This window comes from Triturus cristatus, chromosome 2_2 (genome assembly GCF_964204655.1).
Source record: "Triturus cristatus chromosome 2_2, aTriCri1.1, whole genome shotgun sequence".
Taxonomy (NCBI): Eukaryota; Metazoa; Chordata; class Amphibia; order Caudata; family Salamandridae; genus Triturus; species Triturus cristatus.
In genome coordinates this window covers 501,027,469-501,044,588 of record NC_140582.1, presented here as the reverse complement: position 1 = coordinate 501,044,588, position 17,120 = coordinate 501,027,469, and the positions used below count along the sequence as shown (strand labels likewise).

General features: G+C 46.3%; 1 protein-coding gene across 4 annotated transcripts in view; it reads left to right on the top strand.

Annotated features, from left to right (window-relative positions):
* OTUD4 (OTU deubiquitinase 4) overlaps positions 1-17,120 on the top strand; it is a 389,728-nt gene that overhangs the window by 148,632 nt on the left and 223,976 nt on the right. For all 4 annotated transcript variants that reach the window (XM_085641615.1, XM_085641618.1, XM_085641617.1 and 1 more), the window contains 2 exons: positions 3,791-3,927; positions 4,024-4,210. In XM_085641615.1, coding sequence (XP_085497741.1) covers positions 3,791-3,927; positions 4,024-4,210 — 324 coding nt within the window. The remainder of the gene's footprint in view (positions 1-3,790; positions 3,928-4,023; positions 4,211-17,120) is intronic.

The window sequence follows — 17,120 nt, the reverse complement described above, 5'->3', positions numbered from 1 at the left end:
AAGAGCTTTACGTCACTTAGTTGAAGAATATGAAGTTCAAAACTTCATTGCCATTGCTACAACCGTGCACTGTTTTCAAAATGAGTGGGGGGGGGGGGGAGGGCGGGGCAGTGTAGGTTCCAAAATGTTCTTATGAGTTCATGGCCTTGCCGTTCTTGTTGCTGGACGGGGGCAGCAGAATGTCCACCAATTATGCAGTAGTTTAATACAACATAAAAGTGGATAGGCTCACCAGTCATATGTCTACAATCTGTCAGCAGATCAGTTGGCTAACGAGCAGAAGAAGAAATGGGGTTTGTGTTCAGTTGAATTGCCAATAAATGGTAAAGTGCCTTCCCATTTTCGTATGCTTGTGCCGGGCAGCAAAATTGGTTAGCTGAAGGCGATTATCACTGATTCAACTGGATTGAGGGATAAACACATGGTCTTCAGATTTATGGTTCAGTGTTTGTTTTGTTCTCGCTGGAAGCTGCTGCAGTCCATTTGTCTGGGAGAGGAGAAGCCAAAAATATTAATTCCAGTGTGCATCCACTGCTGTCTTCTTTGGAGGTTTTAGAGGAAAACCTAAACCCTTCTAGTTTTTACTGGCAGAAATTACTGAACATATGCTCAGTCACACATCCTTCCACAAAGTCTACGTATTCAAGAAGATAGAATAAGCTTTCATGTGTTCTGCCAATTAAGAGTTTCCTGCAATACTTCTCTTTACTCTGTGGCTAAAGAATGGTTTAGCATAATCGTTTGAAAGGCTACTTGGTTTCGTTTGCATACTTTCTTTACCCAGGTTCTTTTTTCACTTTCTGAAAGGTTTTATAAAAACTTCCCAAGTCTGGACCCTTCCTTAAGCATACATGGGATACGAGCTTAGTCTTCACTTTCTTGACTGGGGTCTCCTTTTGAGCCTTTCTTTGTGCCTGATTAGGTTTACTAACCTTGAAGGATGTGTTTGCAGGACATCACTATAGTTAGATTTGGAAAGTTGCAAATCTTGTCTTTATACTTGTATTATTGTGATCAGAGAGCATTTATATATTACCATTCTAAGTTTTGTCAGTATTTACCTATGTTTCTTGTACCGCTTGGAAATAAATGTACCTTCTTTTCAGTAGACCCTGAATAACAAAAGGAAACACACACCCAAATGCTTTGATCGGAGGTCAACAAAAGAGTTTTCCAGAATATTCAAGGACCGCGTATGCCCATAACCAGCTTGTTATGGATGATTTTGGAACACAGCACTTTCTTGTGCATGTTTTTACGGTCTAGAGTAAATCACTTGATTAAAATTATTACCTACATGTCTTTGCCTGACGTTGCATTGGATTGGACCCAATTTCTCTAAATTTGGTTGCATTTACCCTATTTGAGTGAATTATTTTTCTTAGTCCATTTTTAGGTCTCGCCTAGGCAGTGCTTGCGCTATCTCTTCGAGACATGCTGTATTCAGAGTATGCGCTTGAAGTTCCAACCATTTTCCTAACCATGCATTTTATTGGCTCCTTTGACTGTCTTTTGTCATTGTTTTTTTCCCCGTTGGTTAATTTGTATAGTAGTCCCTCCTTAGTACCTCCTTTTCTCCTGTTGTAACCTCCCATGAGGACTGTCCCTCTTGCATGTGTTGTTGCTCAGCATGTTTTATTCACAGTTTGTGAGGACTATTTTCTAATGACTTTCTCCTAGCTGCTGTTGCAGGCACCACACACTCCCGCTACCACAAGGCAAGAGTCCACGTGTTTTCCTGGCTCAGTGTGGCGCCCGATCATGGACGTTGCTCTCTATCTTTTAAAGAGGCTCCCTCCTCTCTCTATGGCCGGTGTCTACATGGTATCAGTGTATGTTTTTTTTTTTTTTTTAATCTGTGCGGCACGTCGCTCTTCATCTTCAACACTGGCGGCCGTGTGCCATTCTTTTCTTATGCCTTACTTTTTTTCTTGTAATGTATGTTTTTTAAGCAGTACGCTACGCTTCATCTTCAACAATGGCGGCTTCGCCCCTTTCTTTTCTTTTGTGCGGCTTGCCCAACTTCTTTTCTTCTGTGTAGGGGGTGAAAGGAGTCTTTCTACCCTACCTACTCCATGCCACCTCATGGTGCGGGATGAAAAAAACACAATTTTCTTTCCCTAGCTGCCCCTGCTAAAGGGCGGTGTCAGTAACCTACGCTGGCTTGTGTGTCCCCTGCAGTCGCAAGGTAGGGTGTCCTTAAGTTTATTTACTCGTTGCTCCCCGGCCCTCCTATACTTCACCTAGTCAATTGTGGGAGAGTCCAGAACTTCTTCCTGTCCGCCTACTTCCTTTCAATTGGCGGCTTTTGCTGCAGATAAAGGGAGGCTGTTGACCTTACTCCAGTCCTGCCCACTCACCGCCTGTATTCTCGCAACTGTGAGATCAATGCTTCCCCAGTCGCACCGATACGCTCTGTGCACCAGGGTCATCTTGTTGCCTCCCTGTTCATCTCTGGATCAATACGTATACGTCACTGCTGCAGTTTCAGGGAGGTGCATGTCTCCCTCATGCTCTGTCTCAGGAGTGTTTCTTTTAATGAGCTCAGGGTCAGATTGCAATTCTAGCTCCTCCATATTTGCAGAAGACATGAACGCAGTCCAGCCCCTCAGCCTACCCACTCATTGCCCGCAGTAGTATTTCTTCTGCAGGCTGAGGGTGCATATCAGAACTTAACTACACCTTGTGCCAAAACCATGACGACATTGGCAACGAAAATAGCTCGAACTCTAAAAAATGCGAGACCAATTGCATTGCATATTCTAGTTCTTACCTGAGGTTGTTTAACCTGTCCAGAACATTTCTTTCCCTACTGTCTTTCCATCACCCACACTTTGAAGACAATAGAGCATCTGCACAGGCTCAATGCTAACAGAACTATAAGCATTTATGTTGATCGATCCAATCACTCCAGGACTGATTAGTAGTTGTTGACAAAATGGGTAGTATCCAGGAAAACCAAGCTAGTTATAAAGCTATGTTTTCTCACAGTGACTCCTCTGAAGGAATTGTGGCTCACTCCACAAGGAGGGGGGGAAAGAATAGTTAGTTGGCTCTCCTGAGGGGAGTCTTTTATCATACTTTTACCAACCATCACTGCCTAGAGTCTGAACTGAAGGGTAATCCAAGGAAAGGATGAGCTTTACAGCAACACTTCTTGGTTTGGATTATGCCGTGTTATTCCCAAAACCCTCACCATGTGACAAACATAGTTGTTGGAGCTGTTCCAGAAGACGCATTTACGAGAATTTAATATCTTTTTAAAGAATGTTACCTTCTGTAATGTTTTCTGGTGTATTCTTGAGTTTCTTGCTGGTATCATTTCCCCTTTTTGCCTCCGCTCTCCTGAGAAAGTAGTTTAATGATATGCTTACACTTATTCTGATTGCATTGTTGCCTTGGTGGTTTTTTTCGACCCACTGTGGAGCCCAGCTTTCAGTGTGACGGTCCGATTTAGAGCCTTTATGGATCGGCAATATTGTTTTGCCAGTAATGCTCCTGCAGAACCTCTGCCGAAGCTTCAGCCACATGTCTTTTCATTAAATGAATAAAATGCTGTAATCCTTGAGGATTAGTTTGTTGCCTAGGAATTATTCTTGATCAGGAATTTGCAGAAAATCTAAATATCCATGACAAAAAGATAGCATAAACCTGTAACTTTTGGCTTTTCTTCAGTTGTATTACTTGATTTGTATTACACACTTGATGCCCAAATGGCACACAATAGAACTCAAAGCATTAGCATCTGGGTCTCCACTAATGTGTATTTGTTCGTCTGTAATCCCTGTAGATTTGATGTCCCACTTAAGAGCTTGAAACCACTTCCGCAGTCTGCTCCACAGACAACCCCAAGAGAGGGATGGAACACAGTGCAAGGAAAAAAGATAAAAAGGGTTCCTTTAACAAGCAATGCACATTTTCAAACTGGTGTGTATTTGTTTTTAATTTTTATTGATAAGGAGCATCACCTTTATATACTTTCTGACTGACTTAAATTTGAGGTTTCCCTCTTCTGGATGATAGATGGAGACTACAGGGGACCAAAGACTGCTGGTAAACCAGGAAAGCCGCAGTCCACTCTGCCACCTCGCCTCCAGCAAGCAGCAGGAAATCGCCAGCAACACTATAGCCCATCCCCCGGGCCAGCATCCCAGCATACTCCTAACGAACAAAGAACTCAGAGTAGAACTCCAGCACAGTCAGCCGGCAGGTAAGCATTTGTACCAAGCTTGTTCCCGTTTGGTCCATGAATCCCAGTGCCATGTCAGACTTACGATGGAGAGAAATGTACAATAGTGAATGTTAATGAGAATTATTGAAAATAGTGCTATATTAATAGTCTGGCAAAGTGCCAGCCTGTGTGGACCAGCTCTACAAATTGGCTATGTATAGTGATCAAAAGTAATTGTATCTGATCATTAGTAGCCTAGACTGCTTAGATATTTTTGTAAGCAAATTTTGCCAGAGACTACAATGGTCTGCTTAGCTGCAAATCTAAAATCATAGAAGGCTCCATGTTGACTTTCCTGGAGCAGCGCACCCATATCTTTGAAGAAACTGTTTAATTCCAGTAAAGTATTTCAAGCAGAAAGTATCTCTCTCTTTCTCTCCCTTTCTTTTTCTGTCACACATGCACTTTCTCTCAATCCCTTTTTAGTTTGAATCGTCTGGTTTGCTAAATACATCTTGGGGACATTCAGAAAGTTTCCATGGTAATGCATTACACCTGTTACTTACCATTGGCCTCGTGGTTTGTAACTCAAATTTTTCTGGCATTCTGTTTGCTGGCTTTTTTTAGGCTGTCAAGGTTAATTGTCTCTTTCCCAAGGAGCCAAGCTTTTTCAAACTACTTCTCCTTGTATTCTGCAAAGAGTGCTCCTTCCTGTAAACAGGCCTGTAAATCTTGTTCTTGTCTTGCCACATTTGTCTTGCATTCAAAGACCAAGGTCAAATGTCAGGTCAGGCGGTCTTCTGGTGAAGTTTTTACTTTTCTTTCTCTGACTTCAAAGTAAGAGGATATATGCGACAAACTTGCTGGTTACCTGAGTTGGAACATTTTTTTTCTAGCACACATTATTTAAATGAGCTGTGTAAGTATTTCAGAATTAGCAAAGCACAAATGAAACACATTTTTTGTTAATTCTAAATTGTGTTGGAAACAAATACTTCAAGATGAGGAAACCACATCCATACACTAGATGATGCAATTTCCACACATTATCGTTGTGGCTGCATAGTTTTATTAGTAATGGTCATTTCAACTGAAAATGCGCTGTCTGTAATGGCAGCGTGCTACGGCACCATGCCTACTCCAACCTACGTCACTCCACTCTGTTGCACTCTGCACCACTCCACTTTACTCCACACAACTGCACTCTTTGCCGCTGCACTCTACTCCTCCCTGCACCACTCCACTCTGCACCACTCCACTCTGCGCCACTACACTCTACCTCTCTCTACTCTACCCAAATATGCCCTTTACTCTATACCTCTGCTCCACTGCACTTTACACCGCTCCAGTCTAGGCCACGCCACTCTACTCTGAATAACTCCACTCTACGCCACTCCACTCAAACACTCTGCCCCACCGTACGCCATTCTACGCCACTACACTCTACACTGTCAATTAATTCTGCTCTGTACCACTCCCCTGAACTCTATGCAATCTACTGTGCATCACTCTAATCTATTCTGCACCACTGCACTCTACACCATTTTTTGCCATTACTTTATGCCACTGCACTCTACCCTGCACCACTCCACACCACTTCTACTCTGAAACGATATTCTCCGTGCCTCTGCACTCTACTCCACGCCACTGCACTCTGCATCACTGTAGTCTATGCCAATACACTCTACACCACTACATTCTACGAGACTCCACTCTGCAACACTTCGCACTCCGCCACTGAACTCTACGCCACTCTACACCTCTCTGCGCCATTCTACTCTACCAAAGACCATCTTACGCGAGTCCCTTCACACAAGAACCTCTGCCCCCATCAAGTCGCGTCTCAAATGTATACTACTAAACTGTAGATCAGCCGCTAGACATGCGGCTGATATAGCTGATCTCATACTCACTCACGAACCTGACCTCTTAATTCTGACAAACATGGTTAAATGAGTCGTCTACCAGGGGGCGGTATTGCCTGCATACATCGGAACAGTCTCTCAGTGAACCAATCACATTCACTGGTATTATCCTCATGCAAATGCCTCTGTATTGATATCTCAAGTATAAATCGGTTTGTTCATTGCACACATTCTACCACCTTCCAGGTGACGACCTTGCCTTCATCAAACTATTCATGGATATCGTGACTACAAATACTGGACAACTAAATACCCAAATATGCCTCGGAGATCTCAATCTCCATTGGAATGACCTTAGCATCTCTGCGGTTAATAGCCTCAAAGCATTCCTTTCGGACCTCGACCGTACCCAAATCTGCAACAGCCAGACATCATAAAGGCTCAATCCTATACTTGGTTATTTCCAATGTTAAATCCATTCAGCTTGAAACTATCCTCCCCTGTTATCGGTCTGACCACCATTCCATCCCATTCTTCATAAATGAATCCGTAAAATTATACTCTGCACAACCAACAAGACCTAAAATATGGAAGAGGAACATTACTCACAACCTCCAGTGTCAACCTCTTGTTTCCCCCTGAAGGCCTATCTGATGATCAAGCTCTGATAAACCACTACTTTAACTCTATGACCGTGGTATTAGACTCAGCCGCTCCGTTACAACTGAAGAGGCTCTCCACAAAAGATTCAAAACCATGGTACGATGGTAGACTCAATGAGGACAGACGATCCCTAAGACTAATTGAACGCCGATGGAGATCATCACCATCCCCTGACAACCTTAAGCTGCTAAAATGCCAGCATTTGTAAAGCACACAGCTACCTCCGGAGAGGTGTTCCGGTGCTGGGGGCCATCAGCAAGATTAAGCAAGCTATTGGCCAGAGTCACATGGTGCTGGGCTAACCTGCCACCGGAGCTGGGGATCGAACCGTGAACCCTGTGGTCCAGAGTCGGGCACCCTGGCCGCTGCGCCACCCCTCTTCCAAGCCACCAGAAACTCCTACTATAGAAAGATCAGACGATCAAAAGCAAACTTTTTCAGAAATCAGTTAGACCAAGCCAAGAATCGACCCAAAAAACTATTTGAACTAGTCAAAACACAATCTAATGGCTTACCTCATCCCCCTCCCCTCCAAGCTAGACCAATCTCACTACCCAGCTGCAAAGAATTTGCCTCCTTCACTAATAAGACAGAAAACATGAAGATGGACCTTCTTAATGCGTTAGTAACTCATGCCGACACTCATAAGGACTCTTCATCTCCCTCGTCAGCAAACCCAATCGTATGCACACCTAAGTTCTCCCTCAAAAATAACGCCGCATGGTCCTTCTTCAATACTTGCAGTGAAGATGCAATATTAAAAGTGCTCATGTCTTTGAACCTCTACAACCACTCCAATGATCCTCTTCCCGCAAATTACCTAAAAGACTTCATACCGCTCCTACTGCCACTATGGACCAAGATTATCAATATCTTTCTGGTTCAAGGAATCATTCCAGAAATCCTTAATTCTGGGCAGGTGTCCGCCATCTTAAAGAAACTAACGGCAGACCTCACAGACTTGAATAATTACCGCCTGATCTCCAACATCCCAGCTCTGGCTAAACTCCAAGAAAAATGTGTACACATCCAGCTGGTCAATCACATGGACCATTTCAACCTGCTCAACCAATACCAGTTTGGTTTTCGTGCAGGGCACAGTACTGAATCTGCCTTGACCCACATAGTAGATGACGCAATAAAAATCCTAGACCAAAACAAAGCCTGTCTGCTGATCCTGCTTGACTTATCTTCGGCTTTTGACACCATCAAACATGAAAATCTGGTAGACCTCCTGAAATACAGAATGGGCTTATCAGGGTCAGTACTAAATTGGTTCACCTTTTTCCTCCAAAATAGATCCCAAAGATTCAAGGCTAATCAATCCTTCTCGATGGCCGTCCCAGTCACATTAGAAGTCCCACAGGGCTCATCCCTTTCACCTACCCTTTTCAACCTATTCATGGAACCGCTCAACGAAATTCTCAGTTCCTCAAACATCCATTATCACATGTACCCAGAGGATACACAACTATACTTAAAGATCACTGCTCCGGATGACATCAAATCTCTCAATCTAACGCTACAAAAAACTCCGACGTGGCTGGTAGAAAACCACCTGAAACTAAACGCCCTCAAAACGGAATTCTTCCTAATCGCTCCACCCATCCAATCGACCATTATACAAGAATGGCTTAAACAACTAACGGCGCTCAACTGCCGACCTCATATTAGACTACGCAAAATCGCTGGGATTAACACTTGACAGATATCTAAACATGCAGAAACACATCAGTGCCGCAACAAAAGGAGCAAACTTTCAGATGGAACACCTTGAGAAAATTAAAACCCTTCCTTCCCGCAAATGACTTCAAACTGGCAGTTCAAGCACTAGTAATCCCAAGACTAGAATATGGGAGTGCAACTCTTTGCGGACTTCCATATCTACAACGGCCCCTCTAAGAGCATCAATCAACTCAGCGGTCAGGCTCATAACAGGCGCGAAAAGAAACTGCCACATTTCCCCCCGGCCTTAGAGCTCTTAACTGGCTACCTTTCGAAGCAAGAATTCAACAAAAAATCGCTTGCATGACTCACAAAGCCCTACATCACAACACTCCGAGGTATCTGGCCAAGAAACTGGTGCTCTCATGTGGCAACAGATCCTCCAGGAGCTCCAGCAATCTTCTTCTGAAACCACAATGATTTGCCAAAAAGAAGATACAACCGTGCCTTCTCTGGAATTGCTCCTAGGATATGGAATGCACTGCCCCCAGAAACCAGACCAAATCCCTCTACTGCCTCTTTCAAAAAAAGAAGTAAAATCTCTTCTCATAACGAAATTCACATAAACAATGTATTTAACTTTCATAGCGGCTGTGAGAAAGTGGCTCTATATATACTGTTCCTTAATAGGTACAGGGTGTACAGAGTCCACAGACCCCAAGGGTTTAACAGAGGTTAAAGTTAGATATAACCTTACTCTCCAAAGTGGTAGCCTGGTCGAGCAGTAAGGCAGTATCAGAGGACAGTGTAAAGCATTTGTTGTACACACTCAGTCAGCAAATAGTTCCACACACTCAATAACTGAACTCTAGGCCAATGGTTTGTATATAAAAAATATTTGCTTGTTTTTTATTTTAGAACCAACGCTTGGAATTAAAATATACTTGCTCGACAGGAGATGTTTCATAAAAATACTTTTGTATGTGTAATAGACTTTTTAGTAAACAGTTACAAATAGTTGCAGTAGGCAACTCTATTTCTAAACACAATACATTGAGCTCAATGATAAATTCAAATTATATGCAACAGATTACTTTTTAGATTACTTTTGTAATTCCAGGCTTGGATCCTAGATCCAGTCCTGGGTCAGTTCTCAGAATCAGCTGTTGAAAGTCGACTTTGGTACTGTAATGATTTTTAACTAATATTTAGCTATTTCAAAAGTGAGCACTTAGAAAATATTTCAGAGCAAACAATCAATGATTCCCTATGGAAGGAAATGTAGGTTACAGGTACAGTAGGTTATCGTTACCTGTTTTGGATAAATGTCCCAGTACTGAGTCTAGACATCCAGTACTGGATTACAAAAGTAAGTAATTACGTTTTCAGATGTTATACGATTTTTGAGGAATATTTATAAATTGCAGAAATCAACACTTAGAAGAAATTTCATAGAAAAGCAGTCAATGGTTTCCTATGGAAGAAAAATGAGTTAAAGGTAAGTATAGTTGTGGGTACTTTTCAGAGTCAGTGCTGGGCACCAAGATCCAGCACTGGGAGCTCACCTAAGAGCAGGTGAGTAAATTCGTTTTTGGTACTCGGCTGATTTTTGGTGAATATTTTGAGTTTTGAAAAGTTCACACTTTGAAGAATTTCCAAGAAAAAGCCAGTCAATGTTACCCTATGAGGAAAATGAAGTTAGCGGTTTAAGGGTAAGTACTCGACTGGCAGAGTTGAAGTTCTGGGCATAGACTCAGGGGTCACCCAGTGTCAGGTAGGTACAGTCAGTTCACCCCCAGCGGTTTCAGGACGGCCGGGTGCAGAGAGAGTTAGGCCCAATGTTATCCTATGAGGGATAGGGGGGCCTGGGTTGGTGGCTGCTGTTGGGCAAGCCACGCGGCTGTGGGAGCTGGGCTCCTGGTCACTTACTCAGGGCAAGTGGGGAAGTAGGTTAGAGGAGAGTTTTCACTGCCAGGGCCACTCGGGCGGCTGGATGCAGGGTGCTTTTGAGCCATCGGGCGCTCAATTGATTTCTATGGGAAATCTCCGGTTTGGAAAAAGACTGCAGGCTCGGGGACGAGGACTCTTCAGGTGCCACCACCACTTTGAGGGGTAAGTTGGGTAGTTGGGGTAAGTTGGGTAGTTGGAGGATAGGTAGGTACCCCGGGATTGGGCACAGAGGGCCGTGGGGCGCCAGGTGCAGGGGTGCCTTTTGATGTCGGAAATCTTACCCTCTTGTTGATCGCGGTTGGGGTGGCACTCTGTTCTGAGGCTGCAAGCTGCTTCAGGATAGTCGAGGGGAGTCCTTGGGTGCCGGACTCGGGGTCACAGTCGCCGTGGGGTCGTCCTCGTGGGTTTAGTTCACTCCGGCACCGGCCAGGCTTGGCGGGTGCAGAGTGGGCTGGGATCGCGGTTCCGGGCTGCTGCCAGGGGTGAAAGGTAGGTTCTGAGTAAAGCCTCTACTCATGGGAGTCCCAGGGAATCCGAGTTCAAAGGTAGCCAGGTCCTCCGGGGTTTCTGAGGTTGCTGGCCACAAGAGATGCCGCGCTGGAGCAGGAGCAGGTTCGAGGGTCGACAGGCCGGTAGGGCTGGGGCCAAAGCAGTTGGTGTCTTCCTCTTTTTAGCAGCTGCAGGGCAGGTCTTTGTTCTTCTTGTAGTTTCGAATTTGGGATCTGGGTAAGGAAGGTTCAGGGTGCCCCATTATACTAGATTTAGGGGCGTTAAAGGTAGGTGAAGGCCAGGGACCAATGGGTCCTTGTCCTGGGGTGGGTACACCCCCTATCCTGCCTCTCTCCTGTGGGAGGGGGGCAGTAGCCTAATCCTGATGGGGTAGGGCCTCCCATCTTCAAGATGGCGAGAGCCCGGAGATGTGCTTCACCTCGCCTCCCCCACCTGAGGGGTGGGGTGGGCAGGCTGGCACATCCCCTGTCCTTGTATGGGGTTTCCGGCCAAGCTTCCCGCCAGAGTGGGGTTTGCAGTGGCCTGGGGAAACTCCGAGAGGCGGCAGGCCTTTGAAGCTTCCCTTTGCTCATCCTGGGGGAGGAGATTTATCACCTCACCCAGGATGTGCATTGTTGCAGGCCTGGGAGAGCAGAGGCTCTCCCACCCAGGGGTCCAGCAACATGTCTGCTGTGTGGCAGCCTGGGCAGCCTCAGAGCAGACGTGGTTTGTAGGTTAGTTGTAAGGGGGCATCTCTAAGATGCCCTCTGGGGTGCTTGGTACAATAAATCCCAAAATCCCACACTGGCATCAGTGTGGGTTTAATGTGCTGAGAAGTTTGATACCAAACTTCCCAGTCTTCAGTGTTGCCATTATGGTGCTGTGGAGCTCGTGTTTGACGAGATCTCAGCACCATGTACTCTTAAATGGCAGCACTGCACTTACAGTGCCCTGGAATGGACCTGGGTACTGTAGGGGCACAGGGCTCCTGCTCCTGTGCCCACACCATGGGCATAGGCACCCAGCCAGAGGGGTGGCTGACATATGCCTTGGCAGTGTAGGTAATGGGCATGGCACACAGAGATGTGGGCCATGTCGACTCTTCATTTTTGTCCTGCACCCAGACACTCAGCCTGCAAAGGGTGTGTGTGTGTAAGGGTGTGTAAGGGTGTGTAAGGGTGTGTAAGGGTGTGTAAGGGTACAGGGCCTCTGAGGGTGGCACAATGAGTGCTGCAGCCCTTAGAGGCCTTCCCTGGCCACAAGGCCCTGGATACCTAGGGTACCATTTACCAGGGGCTGAAATGTGGCCAGGGTTTGCCAATTTGGAGTTTGTGTGTTTTAAGGAAGGAACATAGGCCCTGTGCACCTGATTGGCAGGAGTCCAGGGTACATTCAGCAATTTAGCAAAAAGTGGGGGCATACCATGCAAGAAAGATGGCACTTTCTCACAGCGGCTGCTTGTACAGTAGGACCTAATTATGACATGCAGTGTTCTTTTGCTCATCTATCTTACCCTGTATAGTGCTCTGATACTCGCAAGGGTCATGTTCGCGCTATATAAAACCTTCAAAATAAATAAATGGGTGAAACACTGGGGCGAAACAATGAGGGAGGCTGTTACCTTTAGAGATTGTGCTACTGAAAGCTTATTCAGACTGGATGAGTGATTGAACACTTAGACAACATGCGGAAGGGGTGAATCTAGGGGTTTGTTGGGTTACTGCATGAATCACTGAAGAATTTCTTAGGGAGTAGCTGGTGCCTATGCTCAAAGGCCTCTTATGCTGAGGTGTCTACTGAAGGCGTCCTTCCAAGTAACTTTAAATACATTTAAAAAAAGGGGTATACTCTCACGTTGTCGAACAGTGATGGTGGGCATATAATTCATGGTTTGACGAGAGGAAATTGTTAATGCAACAGCAAAGAAAAGGAAATTGTTTGGAGAGGACAGGCTCATCCTGTTTTCCTTGAAGGGTGGGGGATAGGAGTTATCTGGGTTAGTTAAGGCGGGTAGGGGCTTTTTGTCCATGAGATGGTTTGAGGATGATACCTTGTTTGATGTTTTTGGATCTGTCTCCTTGATTGTTTTTCCTAAATCTTAGTCTCCCTACTCAACCAACTATTTGTCACGTTTTGGCCATGCCAAGTCCAGTTTGCTCTTTTAATGTCGGACTTTGGATTTAAAGAAGTATTTTCTTCTAGGGATTATACTGTTAAACATATTGTTGATGATACTTTCTAGAGCAGGGGTACTCACAAACTTTCGCTCGGGGCCAAATTTAGAGTGTGGTTTGTGGCCGAGGGCCGCACCGCTGGGGGCAGGGTTAGTGGGGGAGGGAGCGGGGCTAGAAAAAAAAACTGTGAGCTTGAACACAGGCCCCTGCAGCGGATGCCTTCGTCCACTGAGCCACCAGACCCGGCATGCACAGCTCTCTCGCTCTCGCTCTCTCTCTCGTTCTCTCTCTCTCGTTCTCTCTCTCTCTCTCTCTCTCTCTCTCTCTCCCTCTGTCTGTCCCTGCCTCTGTCTGTGTCTCTATCTGTCTGTCCCTGCCTCTGTCTGTGTCTCTATCTGTGTCTCTACCCGTCTGTCTCTATCTGTCTCCATCTGTCTCTATCGGTGTCTCTTATCTGTCTGTCTCTATCTGTCTCTATCTATCTGTCTCTATCTATCTGTCCCTGCCTCGATCTGTCTATCTATCTGTCCCTGCCTCGATCTGTCTCTATCTATCTGTCCCTGCCTCGATCTGTCTCTATCTATCTGTCCCTGCCTCGATCTGTCTCTATCTATCTGTCCCTGCCTCGATCTGTCTCTATCTATCTGTCCCTGCCTCGATCTGTCTCTATCTATCTGTCCCTGCCTCGATCTGTCTCTATCTATCTGTCTCTATCTGTGCAGAAGTGGGACAGGAAACGCTATAAGAAATTCTACTGACTTTCCCCAGCCATGCTGACATTGCCCTGCAGTCAGTAGTTTTGGTCATTGAGACATCACCTGCCCCCTGTCTGAGCCACGCAGCAAAGATTAGAGCCGAGAATGTAAAGCAGTTGTCACAACAACAGACTTACAATCTGATTACCAGGGAAACAAAAGGTGCTTCTAGCGGCCCTGCCCCCGGACACTGGGCAGTGTGACTGCACCAAACACCCTTTTATGTGCTAAGTGTGTTTGCAGAATGCTCCTCTGCTGGTGTGAGCAGCCTGGGACATCAAAAGCACGCCTGTGGCTGCGTCTTGTGTCTTTGGCTGTTTGGATTTGCCGAGGTGCCCATTGTGAGATCAGACCCCGAAGGCGAGTCTGACAAAAATCAGTTTATCCTGGGAATGCAGAGTAGTAAAGTGCCTTAACGCAAACCTGTAAAGCGCCTTAAGGTTACTGCGTTTTGTAAGGAGCTGGGGAGCACCATCTGTTTTTGTTATCAGCGGCATCTTCACTGGAGCCCTAGGGGCCATGATCGCGTTATTACTTATACGTGAGACTCATGGAATTAACACCAACGATCGCTATCGAAGCATATGCACTTATTTCTGATGTGGATATAATGTCTCAGAAGTTTGTGTTTGTTTTAGTAGTGCTCAAAAGCGGTCTCCAGGCTTTTTTAGCGCTAGACAAAAACAACAATCAGCTAGATATTGTCATAAATGCAAACGTGAAGCGAACACGAAAAGTTGTTCCACCAATTACAAATCTCGGGTATATTTTCCACATATTAACGCGCCGTTGACTTAATATGTTCCTCACAGTGAGAACCTGTTAAACCGAAGGGGGCGTACATTTGGTTGGTACATTTGAAAAAAGCTGCTTTTCAATGAATACAACAAAAGTAGTGTTTAATGTCATAAGAATTTGATATTAACTGTATGCTGGGTGAGAAACGTCGTGAAACTGTAATCTTACACGTCAGGGACGCTCGGCATCCTGTGATTCTGGGCAAATCACCTAATCTCTCCGTGGCTAACAAAATGCACGTGTTAATCTGTAACGCAGCTGGTGCTCATGTAAAGCGCTTCAATACCTTCGGGTCGAGTTCGCTGCGTGCTATATAAAACTTTCCCCCTCCCGCCCCCTCTCCCAAAAAACTACACCTAGTGCCTATACCTGAAGCTGCATCACAAACACTTGCCACTTGTGAAAAAAATATATATATATTGCATACATGCCAACATATCAGAAGAACAAAGTGGGAGATTCTGTAAAACAATCGGGAGAATGGGGGCCTTGAATTTGGTTACTGTCATATATGGATGGGCCTTGGAAGTGTGCTGCTGCAGGATCGGACATTTGAAACGACACTCACTGGCCTGGCAGGTTCCTGGCAGTGCATACCACCCTCCCCCCTCACCCCCCCCCCCCCCCCCCATACCTGTGTGCCAGCCCAGGCACACACACAGCCGTCCCGAGTACTTCACAGGTCTTTAAAAGACCATTCACTTGCTAACAAGCCTTTGTTGTATTTCACCTCTCAGCGCCCCCGCAGCTCGACTCTTACTATCGCTGGAATTGCCGGCCCCCTCTGGGAGTCCGGGCTGCTGCAACGGCGGTGTTTGGTGACACTTTAATAATAAAAAAAAAAAAGAACACGGGTATATTGTCTGCAAGCTCCGCGGGCCGCCAATAAAGGCTTGCCGGGCAGCTGGCGGCCCGTACTATGAGTACCCCTGTTCTAGAGTCAAGTATTGTGGTTGACTTCTTTTCTGTAGCCTATTCCATCATTAAAAAGACTTTAATCAGGGATGTGGAATTCCTATAGCCTCACGCCCGGGGCATATTGTTTGGGGTCAAGGGCAACAAGTTTTAATGTCTATTTTGTCCTTGGGACAAGTAGGCCCAACCCCCTACAGCACAAATCCTTTAGCTGCAAGTTTACAGTACCACATTATGGATCAAGGAAGGGCATTGTCTACAGTTAAGGTAATGTGTGTCCATGTGTTAACACTGTTCAAACTTGTATGTTCGAGGCATATGAGCTGCAGATTATACACTGTGCATAGATCGCCATCTGGTTTTGGGCCCGGATGTTTGCAGTTTGTTTTTCCTCTTGGAAAGTCTTTGGAAGTCACGAGGTCGGTGACTCCTCCTTTGGTTCGTATTGCGCATGGGCTTCGGCTCCATCCTCAGATTGTTTTTTTCCGCCATCGGGCTCTGATGTAATACTTCGCGCTCCGGTTCCGAACTTTTCCAGTTCAACGATCGACGCAAAATCCTCGCTCATCGAGATCCTTCAGATAATAAATCATCTTAATCACCTTCTCTTCGACACTTCTTCGATTCCGGTCGTCGACGGCGGCCTTCGGGCCTATCCCGGCTCCGGTCCCGGCTGATGGAAAGAACTCCCTTCAAGAAGTGCCCTCGATGTGGGTCCAAATTCCCCCACACCGATCTTCATGAGGTGCTCAGCCTCTGCCTCTCCCCTGAACATGAGGCTCGAGACTGTCCCGCCTGAAAGTCTTTTAGATCCAAAAAGACTATTAGAGATTGAAGGGCCAGACGCAACATGGCGCACTCCTCGACCTCCGCTCCAGTCGACATCTTCGGGGACGACGTCGAAGCTCCGGGACAGCAGAACATCGAAGAAGAGGACGACTACCTCGTCAGTGCTTCCGAGGCCGACGACTCGGATGTGGAGGACATCACCCCGGCGCAGAGGGTCGTGAGTACTATACCCCCTCCCACACCCACGCCGATACCCAAAAAGGCTTCGGTCACGCCTTCGCCTTCGAGCCTAGGCAAGACCAAGGACACTGCTTCTAACACCCCACCTTCGGGCCCGGTAAAGAAGCCTATTAAGCCTTAAGGTAGCTCTGGCTCGAGCCAGCCTACCAGGGGTACCGAAAAATACCCTTCGGCACCGAAGAAAAATCGGCCTCCACCTCCACACCGAGCCCAGCACCAAAGCCCTCGGTGTCGAAACCCGCCCTCTCGGTGCTGACCAAACATCATAAGGCCCTCGGCGCTGACACTCCCGTGCCGGAGCCTCTCGGCACCGAACAAAAAATTGGAGGTCCCGAAAAAGCACGGCACAGACGAGCCTAAAAAGCCGTCGGCCCTGAAAACCTCGGCGCCGACCGAACAACCAGTGTCGCAAGAACTTTTCACACCGGATCCTCTGCAAAAGACACTTACCAAGGATCCAAAAACTGGACATTTGACACTGTCTTCAAAAAAGAGACACTTGAACAAACCAGCTCCACCTCCAAAGAGGAAGGACATTGCTACCTCCTCTTTCAGTGCCTTCCCCACCTCCTCCACCCTCCCCACCTCCACCCCTGCCTCATCGCTCTCCGACCCTGTCTCCAGACCAGGATGATCAAGGGGACCC